The sequence below is a fragment of the Mesoplodon densirostris genome, chromosome 1 (genome assembly GCF_025265405.1).
Source record: "Mesoplodon densirostris isolate mMesDen1 chromosome 1, mMesDen1 primary haplotype, whole genome shotgun sequence".
Taxonomy (NCBI): Eukaryota; Metazoa; Chordata; class Mammalia; order Artiodactyla; family Ziphiidae; genus Mesoplodon; species Mesoplodon densirostris.
In genome coordinates this window covers 20,339,436-20,360,370 of record NC_082661.1, presented here as the reverse complement: position 1 = coordinate 20,360,370, position 20,935 = coordinate 20,339,436, and the positions used below count along the sequence as shown (strand labels likewise).

Sequence of the window (20,935 nt, the reverse complement as noted above, 5' to 3'; positions counted from 1 at the left end):
GTTTGCTGCTTTGGCAAGAGGGATATATATTAGTCTGATAGAAATTTTTCTCCATTGAATCAGGCTTGTTACCATGCACTAAACTTTAAAAGTATTTAAAGAATATGAAAATCCCACTTATGCAACACATTAATTTTTCTCATGTTTTAGGAGGGTACAGGACCTCGTGTTATTTCTGCTTTTGTGGAGATTATTTTTGACAATTCAGACAACCGGTTGCCAGTGAGTAACTGCTTTTTCTTTTCAGTAGTAACATTGAGAATTTTATTGATGCAACTGACTTTTTTCATGCTTTGAAACACTTATAGTTGTACTTAGGCTTTTATAATTTAGTTCATACTAAAATAACTATAGCTTACATACTAATTTTGTCTTAAAGTTGTAATGAATATTCTGGTAAACAAATGGGAATGTGCAAGCCATTGTGAAAAAATGTCTTTGTCATAGTAATGAGTATTCGTGGCATATCTTTAGTGAGATGGTTGAAGTTTCAAAATAATTGCTATGGTGAGGGACTCTGAAATGACCTTATTAACTATAAAGTTTCCACTTTTACTATTAGATTTAACTTTGGGCTTTTCCTTTTTCTTAGATCGACAAAGAGGAAGTTTCACTTCGAAGAGTTATTGGTGCCAAAAAGGATCAGTATTTCTTAGACAAGAAAATGGTCACGTAAGCATTTTTCTTTATTTTTGTAATTTCTATACAAAAGAGTAAAAGTATTCTTTTACTTGCCTCATATATGAGGTACTTTTGCCTCATGTTCAACAAGTCACAATTTAGAGCATAAACATAAGAATCAGAAGATTCTCTGAGGCTGATAGAACAGAAGGGTTAAATGACTGTGCTGTACTCCTTCATGCACCTTAACTCAGGAGTTAGTGTACTCTTTTTGCTTATAGTTGGATTGTTATGTATTTGAAAAATTTTTTTAATTGTTTATCAACAGGAAAAATGATGTGATGAATCTCCTTGAAAGTGCTGGTTTTTCTCGAAGCAATCCTTATTATATTGTTAAACAAGGAAAGGTAAGAAATATGTATCTTTTTAAGTGGAATTTGTTTTCTGAGTATATTCATTGAATGATGAGTTTGATTTCATTCTAGTGGTTGGAATGAAAATAGACCTTATTGTCTTCTGTTTTCATTGATTTATTTTGCACTGAAGTTTGTATTACCTTTTTTGTGGCCATAAATTTATGTACAAAATAGATCCATTGCATAGTGGGATAAAAGTATTTCAGTAGAATTATTTAAGTGGATATTATTTTCTTGGTGATCTGTTATCATTTACCAAGGTGCACTGTACTGGAAGACATTTTTGGTTTGTAGAAGTTACAATCATATTGAAGAATGTTGTAGAAAGTTTATAAAAATCACATTTGAAAAAAGTTACTCTCTGAAATTAATACTGTCTCTGTTAGTATATCACAGAGTTAAAATGCTAGAAAGCTTACATTACCAGAAATCTACCATAGTGCTACATATTATTTTCCCTTAATACAATTTATATTCTTTATAGTTTTTAGGAGTTATATACTTTATCTGATTGTTCTACTGTTTCCTCATATGTTTTAACTATATATATCTAAAATAATTTCTTTTTCTTAGAATATACCTGCAGTGTCCTAATAGTTTTCTGTTGTGCTATATTGAGCTAGAGGAAAATCCTTTTAAAATGTCCACTTCTTATTTCATGTTGGAGGCTTTTTTAGGTATGTGTTGGAAAGTTAGCAATCAGAAGAAGTGATTAGAAAGAATATGGAGTTTCACTTTAAGAGCAAGATTTTGAAAAGACTGTCTTTATAAGAGAAATTTTAAAAGGAGGCTGGGGACTTCCCTGGCGGTCCAGTGGTTAAGACTTCGCCTTCCAACTCAGGAGGTGCAGGTTCAATCCCTGGGCAGGGAGCTAAGTTCCCACATGCCTCGGGGCCAAAAAGCAAAACAGAAAACAGAAGCAATATTGTAACAAATTCAATAAAGACCTTGAAAATGGTCTACATCAAAAAAAAAAAAAACTTTAAAAAATAAAATAAAAGGAGGCTGATTTGAAAGCAGTTGTCTGAGTCTTCCCTGCACACATGCAACATAGTAGGTTCCTTTACATCATTTCAGTTTTTGCTCATATGTCATTTCATATAAGCCATCTATGTCTGCCTCTTTTACAAGAAGAGCATTACTGTCACTCCAACTCTTTATGCTATATTTTCTTGTTTTGTTTTTCCGCATAGCAATTATAATGTAATGGTATGCATACTTCCTGTTTTTTTTTCCGCTAGAAAGTAGGTTCCTCGAGGGCAAGACCTTTTCTGTTCATTGCTATTTTCCCAGTGCGAACTCATACTTAAAGCTTAGCATGTGAATAAGTTTCAAGGTAGAGCTCTTAAAGAGCAGTCTGTAGCTCTGTAAATATTTTTCTAAAACTTTTAGATCAACCAGATGGCAACAGCACCAGATTCTCAGAGACTAAAACTATTAAGAGAAGTAGCTGGTACTAGAGTGTATGATGAACGAAAAGAAGAAAGCATCTCTTTAATGAAGGAAACAGGTAAATGTGATTCTACATTATTCTTTTTGTTGTGAATTACTTTTTCATTGTGTTATGATACTTGAGAGGAGTTATCTATTCTCAGAAGTATATTGTATGATAATTTGCCTATATACTGAATGGAGAAAAAATTAGTTTCAGGAAGTTTAAGGTTTGAGAGTTCCAATAATTTGTCTCTTTGAATAAAGAGTTGTTACTGTGAGATAATAGTGCTTTTCTAGGTCACCTACTTTGTGCCTCTAATGTCCTTTTTATTATTAGTGAGGATAATAATGTATGTGTTCCTCAAAAAAAAAATTGCTGGAATATCAGTTGGCATTAGGCTTTAAGTTGTTCAGGAGCAAGTAAATGTGAAATTTTGAACTTCCAGTCTTCCTTAGTACATTTATTATGGAAACCCTACTTTGCTTTTCAAGTGCTGTGCCCTCTCATGGCTTAGAGTCAGACAGTTTTGGGTTCAAACTCTGACTAATAATTACCTGATATTGTGACTTTAGACTTGACCTCTCTGGTCCATAACTTTCCCATCTTGTGGAATCCTTTTTTATAGTTTGTAGTGGTGAGTAGAGAAGCAAAGAAAGTATCACCATGATTGGAATATAGTTGGTGTTCAATATGTGGTAGCTATAGATAATGCTGTTGTAAGAACTGAGAATCGGTGACACCAGTGATGTTAGGTATGGTTTTTTTTTTTAATGTCATGGGAAGGCACACTGGCTTTTAAAGGAAGTTTAAACAGAGACCTTTACCACAGGTCATATAAGAATCAGTGTCATCATGTGTTTATTCTCTGATGCTTTTCATAATAAAACATTTTAATGGCCATTTTAGCATCTTGGATTTGGTTACCGCATAATATCAAAGAAATAATGCTAACGTTCTTAAGATTAAGTTTGACTCATGGTATATTTGTGAATTGATGTTACATAAAAATTTTATTCAACTCCTTCACCCCTCTCCCATTTATTTTTAAGAGGGCAAACGGGAAAAAATCAATGAGTTGTTAAAATACATTGAAGAGAGATTACATACCTTAGAGGAAGAAAAGGAAGAACTAGCTCAGTATCAGAAGTGGGATAAGATGAGACGAGCCCTGGAATACACCATTTACAATCAGGAACTTAATGAGACTCGTGCTAAACTTGATGAGGTAAAATACTTGGCCACTTCAGTTTAATTTTATTTTTACGAATATATTAAACTCATTCTATATTTATACTTTTCAATGATTTTTAAACACAAACTTCAAATTTTTTAAATCTCTTAGTGAATTCATTACTCAGCAAATTTACACTATCAGTTTACTCCAAGGAAAATGCCTAGACCCACATAGTCCTTGCTGTAGTTGTATCTGAAATATAATTAGGTGGTGGTGTCAGGCAGACCAGGATGAGAGGAAGCCACCTTTAAAGTTTCATGGATTTTTTTCCTGGCTTTTTAAGGTGTAATTTGTAATTAGTATTGCTGACATTTTGTACAAAAATTTGTTTTAGGTAATGCTGAAAACTACAGGCATTTTCTATTTAAAACCACTACAATTATTTTTGGGAAAAAAATTTTAAGTCAATGCTTATTTTAACAGATACTTAAAAATTTTGCTGAAAATACTTAGCAGATATTTAAAAATTCAGATATTTTAAATTTTAGCAGATATTTAAAAATTTTAAATACTGAACAAATTCGAAATGAGTTAGAAATCATGGCTTGTTTTTTTTCCCAGCTTTCTGCTAAGCGAGAGACTAGTGGAGAAAAATCCAGACAATTAAGAGACGCCCAGCAGGATGCAAGAGATAAAATGGAGGTAAGGTTATAAACCAGGTTTAGGTTAAGTCATATTTTTGACCACAGTAAACTTTTTGTACCAGAATTATAGAATGGTAACTTCAAGTGGGGTGTCACTGAGATTGAGTATTGGAAAGACAGTAGTACTGAAAGTTTAAATGAAAGAAAAAGAAGAGACAAATCAATGGTGTCCTGATTTTGCTGTTGTATTTCTAGTTGTCTAACTTGTTTCTATTTGATACTTTTTGAGTAGGATATTGAACGCCAAGTTAGAGAACTGAAAACAAAAATTTCAGCTATGAAAGAAGAAAAGGAGCAGCTCAGTGCTGAAAGACAAGAACAAATTAAGCAGAGGACTAAGTTGGAGCTTAAAGCCAAGGATTTACAAGATGAATTGGCAGGCAATAGTGAACAGAGGGTGAGTTAAAGTGCTAAAAATGAAAGATATAAATGTTCAGGTGAGTGGGAACTGCAGAGGACAGTCCTTTCTGTGGCACGGGTGCTTGAATTTTTGTAAAAGATTTGGCACATTAAAATAATTTGTATTCAAGTTGCAACTGAGTACTATCTTTGTTACTTACATTTAAAAATTAGTTTTGTGTTGCAGGATCAGTCTCATGCATTTTTTTCATGAGAAAATATTTTATGCTAGACTTATAAATTAAACAAAAGTTTTTAAACAAATTGCATTTTTACTTATCTTCGTTTACAGAAACGCTTATTAAAAGAAAGGCAGAAGCTGCTTGAAAAAATAGAAGAAAAGCAGAAAGAACTGGCAGAAACAGAACCTAAATTCAACAGCGTAAAAGAAAAAGAAGAGCGAGGAATTGCTAGGTTTGGGATTTTTTTCACCAACAATTCTAATTTTCTACATTGTTTCTCTATAGAACCTTATTAAATAGTTATGGGTTAAGAAGGTACAGTAAATAAAGGCAAAAGTTAAATGCCCATTTCAAAGTAATAGGCAATGTCGGCCAAGCATTATTGTATGCTTATTGCCTATTCAAAAGCCCTAGGAGATCCACAGTATCACCACTGTAAATTTGACAAACTTGAGGCTCTGGGGGTGTTCAATAACTTGCCCAAGATAGCATAGCTAAATGTTGGGCATTTAAAAACATGCATGATGATTGTTCTTTTTTTACCCAAATTGTATCCTGCTGTGTGTTCATTCCCCCACTTTATGTCGTTTTAACATCTAGACAATTTAGTATCTATCCGTAGATTGGACTTGCCAATGTTTGCTGATTTCACAGTTTAGTACATTATCATGTTTTTATGCCACTTATGTTCATTTTAATGAATTGCCTGTTGATATCTTGTGTCCATTTTTTTCTTATTTTTTTTGTCAGCTTTTTAAAATAATTTATTTTATCCTACTTATTTTTGGCTGTGTTGCATCTTTGTTGCTCTGCACGGGCTTTCTCTAGTTGTGGCGAGCAGGGGCTACTCTTCGTTGCAGTGCGCGGGCTTCTCGTTGCGGTGGCTTCTCTTGTTGTGTAGCACGGGATCTAGGCGCGCGGGCTCAGTAGTTGTGGCTCATGGGCTCTAGAGCACAGGCTCACTAGTTCTGGTGCATGGGCTTAGTTGCTCTGTGCCATGGGGGATCTTCCCAGCCCAGAGCTCGAACCCGTGTCCCCTGCATTGGCAGGCAGATTCTTAACCACTGCGCCACCAGGGAAGCCCCTTTTTTCTGATTTTTTTTCTTACGTTTTATAGGGTTGTTTTATGTTACCTGGGCATTAATATTTGTTCTGTATGTTGTAAGTGTTTTCTCTTGCCTTTCAACCTTCATAGTGTCTTTTATTGTAAGGAGTTGAAAATGTTCAAATAGTTAAATATAGTTGGAGCATTTTTGAAAATTCTTGAGATATGGGGTACTAGATTTGTGTGGGTTTACTGATTAACCCAGACCTGGAATGACCTTAAATCCTTAGGGGATGGGCTGTTTTACCTGACTGTAACTGATTTTGCAGGTAAATTAATGTTATATAGAACTAGTCCCAGGAGCTCCATTAGATAACAGTGCTTTTTATACTTAATTCCTTCTTTTTTTTTTTTTTCTTTTCTTTTTTACCACACCATGCGGCTCGTAGAATCTTAATTCCCAGACCAGGTATCAAACCCAGGCCCTCAGCAGTGAGAGGGCAAAGTCCTAACCATTGGACCGCCAAGGAATTCCCTTCAATTCCTTCTTTTATGGAATTATAGAAATGGTTATTGTCTCTGTGTACTCTTGAGGTATCGACTGCAATTAAACTTGGTTATTTCCTGTTGTCCTTTTCAAACCATTCTCTTCTATCTTGTGTAGATTGGCCCAAGCTACGCAGGAAAGAACGGATCTTTATGCAAAGCAGGGTCGAGGAAGCCAGTTTACATCAAAAGAAGAAAGGGATAAGTGGATTAAAAAGGAACTCAAGTCTTTAGATCAGGCTATTAATGACAAGAAAAGACAGATTGCTGCTATACATAAGGATTTGGAGGACACTGAGGCAAATAAAGAGAAAAATCTGGAACAGTATAATGTAAGAACTTTCATAGCTGCTTTGTGAAATCTTTCAGAAGAGTGTGAACATGTGCAGTTTTATCTATTTAAGTTTTATTTGTAAATGGTTTATCTTAAAATATACACAACCAGATACTTAATTAGGCAAGACCAGCACAATTTAATATGATACATATGGTAGTTCTCTTTTTCAAAGAAGAGTTCTTACATGTCAGTGAGTGTCCATATAGATTGACTATATTTTAAAATATATTTTTATGACTTGGTAATATGTACCTGAACTCTGCCCTTAACTAAAACATGACTTTATAGTAACTTAAAATTTTTCCATTTTTATATTCTAATGTAATTTTCTGTCAATGTAATAACTTACTGCAGAATGTATATATATTTTGTTAAAGCATTGGTGATTTTATAACATTTTCTAAATGAATTAAACATTTACTATGCATGTTTAGTTAGCATTTTCTTAAAAAGTGAAGTAGAAGATAAAATCATTACTTTCAGAGCAAGAAAGATCTTACATTATTTAAAGTTAGAAAGGGAGAAAAATCCTTTAAGTGTTATGTGTGGATATATGTAGGTGATTGGAAGTGATGAGAAGGGAGTGTGTAGGACAGGTGTAAGGTGAGGAGAATACATATATACATGCCCAGAAGGAACCTTCTTACCCCATGAGATCTGTACCAGTCGGTATGGTTGGTTTATCAAAACCACTAAAAGCATAAAATCTTAAATGTGTATCTTATGTATATTTTATGTATAATATTTATATGTATTTTTTACACATATATAAATATACGTATTTATAAGTATTTAATTTTAAATAGATAAATATATGCTTATGTACCAATCTTTATTTTTTAGACTTTTTTTTTTAAGAGTAGCTTTGGGTTCACAGCAAAATTGAGAGGAAGGTAGAGATTTCTCATGCCCCCTGCCCCCACACATGCATAGCCTCCTTATCAACCTCCTCCAGCAGAGTGTGTATCAGTCTTTTGATGTAGAGCCCAAGGTATTTCTTATGAATATGAGTAGTGATTGGAGTTCCTAGGGGACTTTCATGTTATGAACCACACATGTAAATACAGTTCTCCTTGAAGTTGGATGAGAACAGAATTCGGGTTTCAATATAAGATCATATATTGCATTTAGTTGTCATGTTTCTGTTATCTCCTTTAATCTGGATCAGTTCCTCAGTCTTTCCTTGACTTTGCGACGTGACATTTTGAATTACTGTTATAAAGTGCACAGTATCTATTAACTTATGTATTATATATTAAATAATTATTTTCCCTAGTCTTTTAGAGTTGATTTGCCCATTTAATCCAGTTTTTAGTGACTCACCTTTGAGTTTGTCCAAAACTAAATCAATTTTTTTAAAGAAACAACTCTTCCTTGTACTCATATCATCAGTTTATCTAATATTTAATGTAATCAGTTACCCCAAAACAAAAACATAGTAGGAAGCAAACAGAACTGACTCTGTAACCATAAACAACTCAACTGGTAGGAAAAGTGACCAGGAGTAATAGACAGCCTACTGGCCTTGAGAGTCCAGCATACTTTGGGCTTTGGTCAGGATATTTTACGGAGGGAATGGAAAACACAGGTTGATCGAGGTAGTCAGTTATTTGGGAATTTGTTAGTATAGTTTCAGCTGTGATAGCTACAGTCCTGTCTTGAAATAAAGAAAAGGCATTTTGTCTTGAGTTCATGGAAATATCAACCTCAACAGGTTCCCTTTTTGAAGAAGTTGAGTGATAAACCAAGATTTTCCAGTGAGAGGTTTTATTCATTCTTTCTCAAGCTTGAAGTTATTTTTCAATATTTCAGTCACACTTAAGTGTATCAAAATGACCACTTGTGAGAGTAAACTCTGTATAATGGACAGAGATGATTTTACAGTGCTAATTAATTGTACAAAACAGCCTTTTTGCTTCTTAGTATATTCCTACATCTGTTATGTTCTAGTGTATGTGTTTAGAGGGGGAAGTGTGAAAAGTATACACTGCAGTGTTTTGAGAATTTATTAATGTACTTTTTCTTCTAAAATTCTAGGGTGTGTATTATAGAAGTAGTAAAGACATTAATGAACAAATTAATTGTTTTGATTTATGTATATGCCTGTTAAACCATCACCACAATTAATATAACAAGCCTGTTCATCACCCCAAAATGTTTCCCATACCCCTTGGTAATTCCTCCCTCCCTCCTTTCCTGTCCTCCTCCTCCATCCCCTGGTAACAACTGATCTGCTTTCTGTCACTATGGATTAGTTTGTATGAAATTGGATTTTAAATTTGAATTATTTTTTATTTCCATAGAAACTGGATCAGGATCTTAATGAAGTCAAAGCTCGAGTTGAAGAACTGGACAGAAAATATTATGAAGTAAAAAATAAGAAAGATGAATTACAAAGTGAAAGAAAGTTAGTATAGCCTAAAATATGTCTTAATATTTTTGAGTAATGTAATTACTGGCTGTTAAACAGTCTTTAATTTATAAATTAACTATTGAAGTTTAATTTCAGTATTTATTCAACATTGTATACTATTAGAGTATTAATATTTTCAGAATTAAAGACAGTCTAATTTTTATTGATTAGTTACTTGTGGAGAGAGGAGAATGCAGAACAGCAAGCACTTGCTGCTAAAAGAGAAGATCTTGAAAAGAAACAGCAACTTCTTAGAGCTGCAACAGGAAAGGTGGGCAGGTTCTTTCTTACCTCAGTTTGCATTGTCAGTTATTATTGCATAAGAATTTATTAGCTTTCAAGAGTAGAGTGCAAATTACTTGTCTTATAAATACGAAAGAATGGCTATCATTTAAGCACCCATGCTATTAAAGATAGCACTTTTGATTTTTAGATGGCGAATCCATTTTTAATGCTGATGTCATAGAACAGAATCCATGATGTAAAGTATTGCACGTAGTTGGCATATTTCAAGGAAGTGACCTGTTTTTGGAGAGAGTGTTTAATCTCTGGTATATTTTTTATTTTTAAAATTTTTATTGGAGTATAGTTGATTTACAATGTTGTGTTAGTTTCAGGTGTACAGCACAGTGAGTCAGTTATATATTACATATATCCACTCTTTTTTAAGATTCTTTTCCCATATAGGCCATTACAGAGTATTGAGTAGAGTTCCCTGTGCTATACAGTATGTCCTTATTAGTTACCTATTTTATATATAATAGTGTGTATATGTCAATCCCATTCTCCCAATTTGGTATATTTTTTAATGTTTAGAGTAATAGGTTCATTTCTTACCAGCAGGAGTGCCATTGGCACTATTTTAATATTTTTCACTTCTAAACAGGCCATTTTAAATGGAATAGATAGTATAAACAAAGTGCTAGACCACTTTCGTCGAAAGGGAATAAACCAGCATGTTCAAAATGGCTATCATGGTATCGTGATGAATAACTTTGAATGTGAGCCTGCTTTCTACACATGCGTGGAAGTCACTGCTGGAAATAGGTGAGATGTTTTTGCTTGATATTTTGAGTTTTTAAAGGAAAGAGGGAATAAGAGTAACCTAAGAAACAACTTTTTGTAGTTTTAATACAATATGTCTCCCATTATCATCCTGTATCCTCAGATACTTAATTTTCTAATTAAAGATGTAGGTGCTAAGTGTTTGTTCCTAATCGTAGAAGCTAGAAATTTCCCTTTTTTGTACTTCCTCTCCCTCCGTTGAAATTCTGTAAGTAGTCCTCCCCTTACAAATTGGATTGCATAGAAAAAAAGTGAATTGTTTGCTTAAATGTTTATAGCACTTCAGATGTATCTTGTTCTCTTTACATGTAGGTTGTTTTATCACATTGTTGATTCAGATGAAGTCAGCACGAAGATTTTGATGGAGTTTAATAAAATGAACCTACCTGGAGAGGTTACTTTTCTGCCTCTTAACAAATTAGATGTAAGGGATACTGCCTATCCTGAAACCAATGTGAGTTGATGTGTGTTAAGGTCTTTCTTTCAATACGTTTTTTCTTGTGTTTAGCACATCCTAGTGCACAGGCACTGTACATTGGGATTCACGTGGTCTGTGAGATAAACATTCCTGTCTTACCAAAGAGCATAGTGCTGGATGAGGAAAGGAAGGGAGACAGAGGTCACAGCCAAGACATAAAACAAACCATTGCAAAATGTTCAAAGTGTTAAAATATTGGGTTGGCCAAAAAGTTCATTTGGGTTTTTCCTTAAGATGTTACGGAAGAACCCCAACGAACTTTTTGGCCAAACCATACATAAGCACAGGATACTTTGAGAGTGTATCTCAGGGAGACAAAATTAAGATTAAATAGCTGGAGAAGAATTCCCTGAGGAACTATCATTTAAAGTAAATTTTTTTTTTTTTTTTTTTTTTTTTTTTTGCGGTATGCGGGCCTCTCACTGTTGTGGCCTCCCCCGTTGCGGAGCACAGGCTCCGGACGCGCAGGCTCCGGACGCGCAGGCTCAGCGGCCATGGCTCACGGGCCCAGCCGCTCCGCGGCATATGGGATCCTCCCAGACCGGGGCACGAACCCGTATCCCCTGCATCGGCAGGCGGACTCTCAACCACTGCGCCACCAGGGAGGCCCAAAAGTAAATATTTTAAAGTTTTCTGAATGTACTTTTTTTTAATGGCTTATAAATTACAGTAAAAATATCTAGCAAGATGACAGGCTCTGAAAGTATACTGTTGCTTTTGTTATTAGCTGGTATATTTTTAAACAGATTAAAAATGTTCCCTAGACATCATTCTTGAAAAAAATGTAATTGCTTTGAGGTGTTTGGCTTCAGAATATTGATGGTAGTAGCAACTATTTCACTATTTTTTAAGGTTAAAGCTAAAACCCTATGAGAATGATCTACAATTTAAGAGGAACAGTGAGAATCTTATAAGCTATTTTAGTCGTTAGCTTTTTCTTTTTTTAAATGTACAAATTATCTTTGAAGTTTTGGGGAGGAGAAATTGAGTCATAAATGTGATGTGTGAATGAAGCAAGACACAAAAGAATGCATGTAAGTATGGTTCCCTTTACACTACCTGAACACAATAAGCTTAGATGATAGAACTAGAAGTGCAAGGAAGTAGTGACCACAAAAGTTATATTGGATTGGCCAAAAGTTCGTTCGGGTTTTTCCGTAACAGGTTATGGAAAAACCCGAATGAACTTTTAATAGTGGTCATCCCCAGCAGGTAACCATTGAAGGTAACCACTATGATTAGGAAAGGGTTACACTCATGGCTTCTGGGTGTCAGTAGTGTTTTGTTTCATGTCCTGCATGGTGGTTATATTGGTGTTTGCTTCGTAATTATTAATTTAAGCTTAACATTATTGCGTTTTTCTGTATGTAGGATGTATTTCTTTTTTTTTTTTTTTTTTTTTTTTGCCGTACGCGGGCCTCTCACTGTTGTGGCCTCTCCCATTTTGGAGCACAGGCTCCCAGACGCTCAGGCTCAGCGGCCATGGCTCACGGGCCTAGCCGCTCCGCAGCATGTGGGATCTTCCCGGACCGGGGCACGAACTCGTGTCCCCTGCATCGGCAGGCAGACTCTCAATCACTGTGCCACCAGGGAAGCCCGTATTTCTTAATTCAAAAATTCTGTCGCCAGTTGAGAGAAAAAAGGGAAAATAAATTTTATTTGAAAAAAATTTTATCTGAATATTTAACTTAGGTTATGTATCTGTAGATAGAGAGAGAGAGATAAAATAAAATGAAAATATTTTGAGGAAATACTACTAGTTTACATTTGGCCCTTCTATGTGACAGAGGCTATCCTAAGTGTTTCACATATATAACTTGCCTAGACTTAACAACTTTGTCAGGAAGGTACTGTTGTTATTGCAGTTTTATAGATGAAGTAACTGTTATATAGAGAAGTTAAGCACCTTCTCCAGAGCACACATCTGAATAGCAGAACTGGGATTTGAACTTGAGCAGTCTGGCTCCAGAGCCACTAAGCTCTTTATCTCTGTGCTCTAGCATTGAAAACCTGGATGATTTACATGAGCACAATTTCCAGTATATTTCAGTAGAATGATTTTTCTAACTTTTTCAGTATAAAAACCAACAGTTTTGAAATATAAAGGTATTTTGTTTATTTGTATTTCAGGAAGATGTAATTCATGATTCTGCTAACACATTTTAATTAACTGTGTTTTGATCTCTTTGCTTGCTTGCAAAATATTCATTTTTAGGATGCTATTCCTATGATAAGTAAATTGAGGTACAATCCCAGATTTGACAAAGCTTTCAAACATGTGTTTGGAAAAACACTTATTTGTCGTAGTATGGAAGTTTCAACCCAGTTGGCCCGTGCTTTCACTATGGACTGCATTACCCTGGAAGGTTTGTAATAATAATTCTTAGCTTTGAACAAATAAATTCCATTTTAGTTTTAAGAGTGTTTGAAAATTCATGTCCAGTTATTTCTCATTTTTAAAATAGTTGGTTTATTCAAGTCAGAATGTAAAAAGGGTCACCTCTTTATTTAGTTGATGTCTCTTAAGTATAATCATTTGATGTACAGTAGAGTTTCTTAACCTTTTTTGCACCATGGACTTCCTTTGGTTCTTTGGTGAAGCCTCTGGACCCATTCTCAAAATGTTATATTTTATTCATTTATTTTTGGCCTCATTGGGTCTTCGTTGCTGCGCACGGGCTTTCTGTAGTTGCTGTGAGCGGGGGCTACTCTGCGTTGCAGTGCACGTGCTTCTCATTGCGGTGGCTTCTCGTGTTGTGGAGCACAGGCTCTAGGCCCACAGGCTTCAGTAGTTGTGGCTCGCGGGCTTAATTGCTCCGTGGCATGTGGGATCTTCCTGGACCAGGGCTCAAAGCAGTGTCCCCTGCATTGGCAGGCGAATTCTTAACAACTGCACCTCAAGGGAGTCCTCAAATTTTCTTAGTTGTCCAAAAATATTTTTCTATCCAGGATCCAGTCAAGGATGCATTCAATGCCTTTTCTTTAGATTATTTCAGTTTCAGTATAGGACAGGTCTCCTGTTTTCCTCCCATCCCAAGAAATTCACTTTCTCAGAGAAAGTCTTGTGTTCTGGATTATCTTACTGCTTTTCTCTTCATTAGGTTTAGGTTAAGCATTCTTGGCATGGGTGATGTGTACTTCTTATTGCACCACACAATGTGTCCCACTGTTACTGATGCCAGGTTTGACCACTAGCAAATCTTGGTTGTAAAGATGCCTTATCCCCTTTGTAATTAATATGTGGGATTATCCTTTAAGAATACATGAATATCAGTTTCCCCCAAACTTCTTCCCCAGTGGTTTAGCATCCTTTGGTGACCCTTGCTTGACTCAAGTTAATACATTGGGGGTTTCTAAATGGTGGTTCTAAAATTCTGTGATTGCTTCTATATTTATTACTGTCACTCTTCTGTCAAGAGCCCCCTCCTTTTTTCTTTTTTATGTATTGCTGTGATTCATGGACTTCTTTTTTTAATTCCATGTGTTATCACATTGCCATCATTATTTTTGATTTTCAGATTTTCCCAGTTGTGGCTAGTGGGAGTTTCAAGCTAGGTTCTGTGTCCTGTTGACATGTTCCTATTAGTCTTTAACACTTCTTTCCTTTTCTGGCGGATGTTCAGGCTCACCTAGAAGGTATATTTTTTTAAATGCAAATGTTAATATTGTAAAGCAAAATTTTTTCCAGAGTGACTTAAACTCTTAACTTTTACATTCTTGTTAAATAGGTAAAGCCTTTAGATTAGTCATTTGATTATTAATCAATTTATTGTTGAATACAGAAGTTGTTATACAGAAGTACTAATTTTCTTATGTTTTGTTTATAGGTGACCAAGTTAGTCATCGGGGTGCTTTAACTGGAGGCTATTATGATACAAGGAAGTCTAGACTTGAATTACAAAAAGATGTTAGAAAAGCAGAAGAAGAACTAGGTGAGCTTGAAGCAAAGCTCAATGAAAATCTGCGCAGAAATATTGAAAATATCTTTTTGTCTTATGTTGCTGTAGAGAAGTAACTGTTTTGGTTGGGAATATAGAATCTTTTGCGTGTTAGATGTATTTTCTCATATGCAGTGGGGAAAAATATCCCATGTGTTTTACTTTGACTTTTCTTTAAGCACGGGAGCTTATGTAGTATGTCTTTAACTTCTGAAGACAGGGAAAACTAAAAACTATTTTAACATCCTTTGCTTAGCTGTTAAATAGCTAGTAGCAATAAATCTACTTCTGAGAGAAAAGAACCTGAGGAACACAAAAATTTAAGGTTATGGAGGGAACTGAGGAGTATTTGTCAGACAGTTTTATAGGAGGAAAACCAGGACAGTATTTCAGTGGAAGAAGGGTGGACAGCATCAGGAATGCCACATACTACATAGAAGTTAAATATATAAAGGTTGAAAAATGTCCATTAGAGGTTATTATCTTGAGGCTCAGATTTAGTATTAGTGGAGGAAGTGTCCATCAAAATGCAAGTCTTAGTAACCATAGTTCTCTTAGTTCTTTCAAATAAAAATGGTCTTCTGTGAAGAGTGACTCGTTGGATTCACAGCTGTGAGACACTTGTGCATGTGCATCTTCTTAAAACAACCATGGTATAAAGAAGTGCTTTATGTGTACTTTGCATTATGTCACACAATATTAAATACACGTACTCAAGCAGCAAAAATAATTATTTTTACTGCTTCATTAGGATATTCTTTATTGGAACTGGCATTTTTTAAAATGTGAGTTTATAGCTTTTCTGTCATCAGTTGCAAGCAAAAGCACAGAGAAAAAGGTAAATAAACATGTTAGTTTTAACTTTGCAGGGGTCTGCATAGCATACTTTTGAGAACTGCCCAAATTTGGCAAGATGTGAGCACGAAGCATGGGGAAATACTAATAAAAATGAGGTTGACAGTAGGCACCAACTACTTTCCTGTATTTGATAATCCAGCTAGATGGAGTTATTAGTCTACATTGGGCAAGGCCTCCTCTTCATATCTGACTCCCTTATATAGTGCTTTAAGCATAATAGATTATATAGTAAATATTTGTTGAATGAAAAAATATATATGTATTATATTTCATTTAGCTCCCTTTAGGGCTTCCCAGGATTGTATTTATTATTTATTTTTTTGTATAGCAATTAGTAAAACAGTATGTGTTATTTTGAGAGAGAAGTGGGGTGAAATGTTTTAAGCTTCTTTTATGACTGAACACAGTGTAGTATTTAATTCAGCGTTGTTATGGTCCATAAATTTGTGGAAATAGCTTTATTTACGGATAAAGAAAAGGAAGGGGGATACACAATGTTTTGTTAACAGGCACCAAAGAAAATTTTCCTTAGCCTTGTATATGGATTAATAATGAAATTGATCAGCTGATGAACCAAATGCAGCAGATAGAGACTCAGCAAAGGAAATTTAAAGCATCTCGAGATAGCATATTATCAGAAATGAAGATGTTAAAAGAGAAGAGGCAGCAATCAGAGAAAACCTTTATGCCCAAGGTTCGTTAAGTATGCTTTTTTTTATAGATTTGCTTTAATTATAAAGATTTGGGGTGGACCATATATTATATAAGTTATATAACGTATACATTCTGTTTCATTTTCATTTAGGCCCGTACTTTTGGGAAACTACATGTATCTTTATCACACTTTTACCCATGAGTACCCAGAGTCTCCTTTTGTAGGCCTCATTCAGACTTTCCAACTTCATTAAACAAATAGGCATTTTGAGCTGCGGCATAATAGTACTGCCTGATAGTAGTCAGCCAGTATCCATTTTTGTCTGTAAAGTACTATTTATGGATTTATTTGATTGCACTCTGACCAGATTGTGCTAAAATGAGTAGAAAGTAAACTATTACTGCTATTACAAATGATAATACACATTGGTGTCATAAACATGAAGCAGTTTTGACAAAAAACTATTAATTTTGTACATCAATAGTACTAAAACAACAAAGTTTAGAATATATATATACCCACAATTATACCACCCTAACATTCTAGCAACTTCTTTTTATAGTTTAACCATGGAATATGATGTGTTACACACATCCTGCAAATACTGCATCATAAATATTTTTCTTGTTGCTACATAGTTCTAATTATCAAATATAATGGATATCTAATATTTAATTGAGTTAATATGATTACTTAGCTCACTTTAATATCAAATATAGATAGTTGCCAATTTTTCACTATTATAAGTGATACACTGACTAGTACCTTTATTAATAAATGGATGATCTGTCATATAGCAACGTAGCTTACAAAGTTTGGAGGCAAGTTTGCATGCTATGGAGTCCACCAGAGAATCACTGAAAGCAGAACTTGGAACTGATTTGCTTTCTCAACTTAGTCTGGAAGATCAGAAGAGAGTAGATGCACTGAATGATGAAATTCGTCAACTTCAGCAGGCAAGTAGAGTTGACAGGAAAAACATATTTTGTTGACAATTGGCTGTTGTGAAAAATGTCTTTCTGGCTAATAAAGGAATGTGAAAGATTATTGAGAAAATATAAGACTTATTAGACTTCTAATATCCATTAAAGTAAATGAGGTTTTAATAAGTTTTTCCAAACCATATGTTAGGATTGTGTAAGAAATCTTTATTTTCTTTCATCTTTCTTAATGCCCATTTGTCATTGGTAAGATGGAGCTTGTTAGCCTTGCTGTATTTATTGACCTGACCACCTTTACATATTTAATAATATTGTTTTGATTAAACATTTTAACAACATTTGGTTTTTAAATACAGAGATGTAAGCAATTAATACTAAGTTCAAAAAACGAAAAGCAGGAAAAGAAAAATATTTTTGGTAGCATGCCTTATAAAAAGAACCAGGCACAGAAACAGCATTCTGAATAGATAAGAGGGAAAATACAGGGCTTTTTTTTTTTTTTAATATAGGGCTTTTTGGAAAGGTGTAAAACTCTATTTCAGCTCATTTGAACAAAAAATAATGGAGAAAACAACAGATTGATAGCATTCCTATATGTGAAATGTGCATGGCTATGTAGACAATTTTGTTTTTTCTTCTAGGAAAACAGACAGTTGCTAAATGAAAGAATTAAGTTAGAAGGTATTATTACTCGAGTAGAGACTTACCTCAACGAGAATTTAAGAAAGCGCTTGGACCAAGTAGAACAGGTATGCTCTTTTTCGAGGGTTCCTTGACAAGCGTAACCTTTTGATAATGCTTATATGAGAGACTCTGATTTAGAGTATGGGCTCTGGGGACAGAAAGCCTAGCAGTCTGACCACCTGCCCTGGCTTGGAGTTCTAGCACTGCCACCTAGTGTACAGCACTGGGCAAGTCATTTAATATTTCTAAGCTCCAGTTTCCTCTTGTGTAAAATAAGCATAGCAGTAGTACCCGTTTTGTATGATTATCTGGCACATTCTAGGTAGTAAATATTAGTTATGAATATTTTCTCATCAGTAGTCAGATACTAAGAAGTTTTCTAGAAATTTTTTCCCCTTTAATGGATACATTAAGTATTTACAATTATTTGAAGTATGTTTTTTGGTTTTCTTAAGTGTTTATTCAGACATATCAACAGCTATATAAACGGCAGTTATAACATTTTGAAACTAACAAAATTCATATTTTTGTGGTTTAATGCTCTTAAGTTCCTTTTGTGTTATAGGAACTCAATGAACTGAGAGAGACAGAAGGGGGTACTGTTCTCACTGCTACAACCTCAGAACTTGAAGCCATCAATAAAAGAGTAAAAGATACCATGGCACGATCAGAAGGTGAATTTTTATTTAGTAAAAATATTTTTGGTATTTAGCTTATTGGTTTTATAGGATTGTTTACTACAAAATGAAATATCCAGATAGGCAAAAGCATGTACCAGTAGTTTTATGTGTTTTCCATCATCATAAACAGTTTATAGTGAACAGAGTTTAGGGTGTTGATTATAAATAGTAACCTTTGTTTTGTTGAAATGTTTGTGACAATTTTATGAGAGACCATACATTACTAGTTTCATTGACAAAAGTATGAAATAGCTGAATCAAGTTTCTTATCACTAGTTGCTGAGAAGAAAGTTATTTTAGGTTTTTTTTTTTTTTTGCGGTATGCGGGCCTCTCACTGTTGTGGGCTCCCCCGTTGCGGAGCACAGGCTCCGGACGCGCAGGCTCCGGACGCGCAGGCTCAGCGGCCACGGCTCACGGGCCCAGCCGCTCCGCGGCATATGGGATCCTCCCAGACCGGGGCACGAACCCGTATCCCCTGCATCGGCAGGCGGACTCTCAACCACTTGCGCCACCAGGGAGGCCCTATTTTAGGTTTTTATAAACATAAACATTAAATGTAAACTGTATACCTTGACTCATGTACACTCCCAATTTTGTTCTGAAGTTTTCCTAAGTTTTCACAGTAAAATTTAAACCTATCTATTTTGATAGATTTGACCTTGAAAATCTTTGGTCAGCTAACACTCTGGCTTTAAAACAGGTGTTATGGGGAAATCCCTGGTGGTCTAGTGGTTAGGACTCTGTGCTTTCACTGCTGAGGGCCTGGGTTCAATCCCTGGTCATGGAACTAAGATTCTGCAAGCCACGTGGCTCGGTCAAAAAAATAATAAAATAGGTGTTATGGCCTAATTTGTTTTTCCCCCCATTTTAGATTTGGACAATTCCATTGATAAAACAGAAGCTGGAATTAAGGAGTTGCAGAAAAGTATGGAGCGCTGGAAAAATATGGAAAAAGAACACATGGATGCGATAAATCATGACACTAAAGAACTAGAAAAGATGACAAATCGACAAGGCATGCTACTGAAGAAGAAAGAAGAGTGTATGAAGAAAATTCGAGAACTTGGATCACTTCCCCAGGAAGCATTTGAAAAATACCAAACACTGAGCCTCAAACAGGTAAATCTGATTGGTTTTAAATTTGAAATCTCATTGCAAATTTCCCTGTATGTGGATTTATTTATACATTTTTTTCTTCTTTATAGTTGTTTCGAAAACTTGAACAGTGCAACACAGAATTGAAGAAGTACAGCCATGTTAACAAAAAAGCTTTAGATCAGTTTGTAAATTTCTCTGAGCAGAAAGAAAAGTTAATAAAGCGACAAGAAGAGTTGGATAGGGGGTACAAATCAATCATGGAACTGATGAATGTACTTGAACTTCGAAAATATGAAGCTATTCAGTTAACTTTCAAACAGGTATGTTTCTATTTGTAGTAAATACACAAGCTAAAATATTCAGGTATTATTCAGTCTATTATTCAATTTGTAAAGATTTTAAAACTTTTTTTCCACTGATAATTGGATCTAAAACATGCAAACAAATCCAGTATATAGGTTGCAAATACAGTAACTGGAATGTTTTATACAGCTCTTAAAGGGGATCCAATCTGTTATTCTTGTTCTTAAGATTAAAAAAAAAAACTATTTTTGATTGCTTTTAAATAATTTTTATCTTTTTTTAAAAAAAATACATATTCCAATTGATACCCTATCTATCTATCTATCTGTTTATTTTAAGGTATCCAAAAACTTCAGTGAAGTATTCCAGAAGTTGGTACCTGGTGGCAAAGCTACTTTGGTGATGAAGAAAGGAGATGTGGAAGGCAGTCAGTCTCAGGATGAAGGAGAAGGGAGTGGTGAAAGTGAGAGGGGCTCTGGGTCACAAAGCAGTGTTCCATCAGTTGACCAGTTCACTGGAGTTGGAATTAGGGTAAAATACCTTTACATTCAATTTTCACAGTAGAATTTGTAGACTATTTTGCGAATCTAAATTGGTGCATTGTATGCAATTTAATTTTAAGAGATGATGGTGATTTTACCCGTTTGAGATATTAACTCATTAAATATTTTCTTAGGTGTCATTTACAGGAAAACAAGGTGAAATGAGAGAAATGCAACAGCTTTCAGGTGGACAGAAATCCTTGGTAGCTCTTGCTCTGATTTTTGCCATTCAGAAATGTGACCCAGCTCCTTTTTACTTGTTTGATGAGATTGACCAGGCTCTGGATGCTCAGCACAGAAAGGCTGTGTCAGGTACAATTTTGGTTTCATAGTTTCATAGTAACTTGCTAGAAATGATAGCTTACCTCTTTTTTTTTTTTTTTCCCTTCATCCCCACTCCAATAAATTCCCTCACTTTCT

The 20,935-nt window shown here is 34.8% G+C and overlaps 1 protein-coding gene across 1 annotated transcript in view; it reads left to right on the top strand.

The window, feature by feature from the left end:
* SMC3 (structural maintenance of chromosomes 3) overlaps window positions 1-20,935 on the top strand; it is a 32,755-nt gene that overhangs the window by 9,809 nt on the left and 2,011 nt on the right. The window contains exons 5-27 of the mRNA XM_060099752.1: window positions 151-222; window positions 593-672; window positions 950-1,028; window positions 2,430-2,547; window positions 3,522-3,697; window positions 4,268-4,348; window positions 4,583-4,747; window positions 5,042-5,163; window positions 6,641-6,854; window positions 9,163-9,266; window positions 9,444-9,543; window positions 10,159-10,319; window positions 10,650-10,791; window positions 13,031-13,181; window positions 14,643-14,795; window positions 16,154-16,305; window positions 17,064-17,222; window positions 17,849-17,956; window positions 18,457-18,565; window positions 19,444-19,691; window positions 19,778-19,990; window positions 20,313-20,504; window positions 20,650-20,827. Coding sequence (XP_059955735.1) covers window positions 151-222; window positions 593-672; window positions 950-1,028; window positions 2,430-2,547; window positions 3,522-3,697; window positions 4,268-4,348; window positions 4,583-4,747; window positions 5,042-5,163; window positions 6,641-6,854; window positions 9,163-9,266; window positions 9,444-9,543; window positions 10,159-10,319; window positions 10,650-10,791; window positions 13,031-13,181; window positions 14,643-14,795; window positions 16,154-16,305; window positions 17,064-17,222; window positions 17,849-17,956; window positions 18,457-18,565; window positions 19,444-19,691; window positions 19,778-19,990; window positions 20,313-20,504; window positions 20,650-20,827 — 3,277 coding nt within the window. The remainder of the gene's footprint in view (window positions 1-150; window positions 223-592; window positions 673-949; window positions 1,029-2,429; window positions 2,548-3,521; window positions 3,698-4,267; window positions 4,349-4,582; window positions 4,748-5,041; window positions 5,164-6,640; window positions 6,855-9,162; window positions 9,267-9,443; window positions 9,544-10,158; window positions 10,320-10,649; window positions 10,792-13,030; window positions 13,182-14,642; window positions 14,796-16,153; window positions 16,306-17,063; window positions 17,223-17,848; window positions 17,957-18,456; window positions 18,566-19,443; window positions 19,692-19,777; window positions 19,991-20,312; window positions 20,505-20,649; window positions 20,828-20,935) is intronic.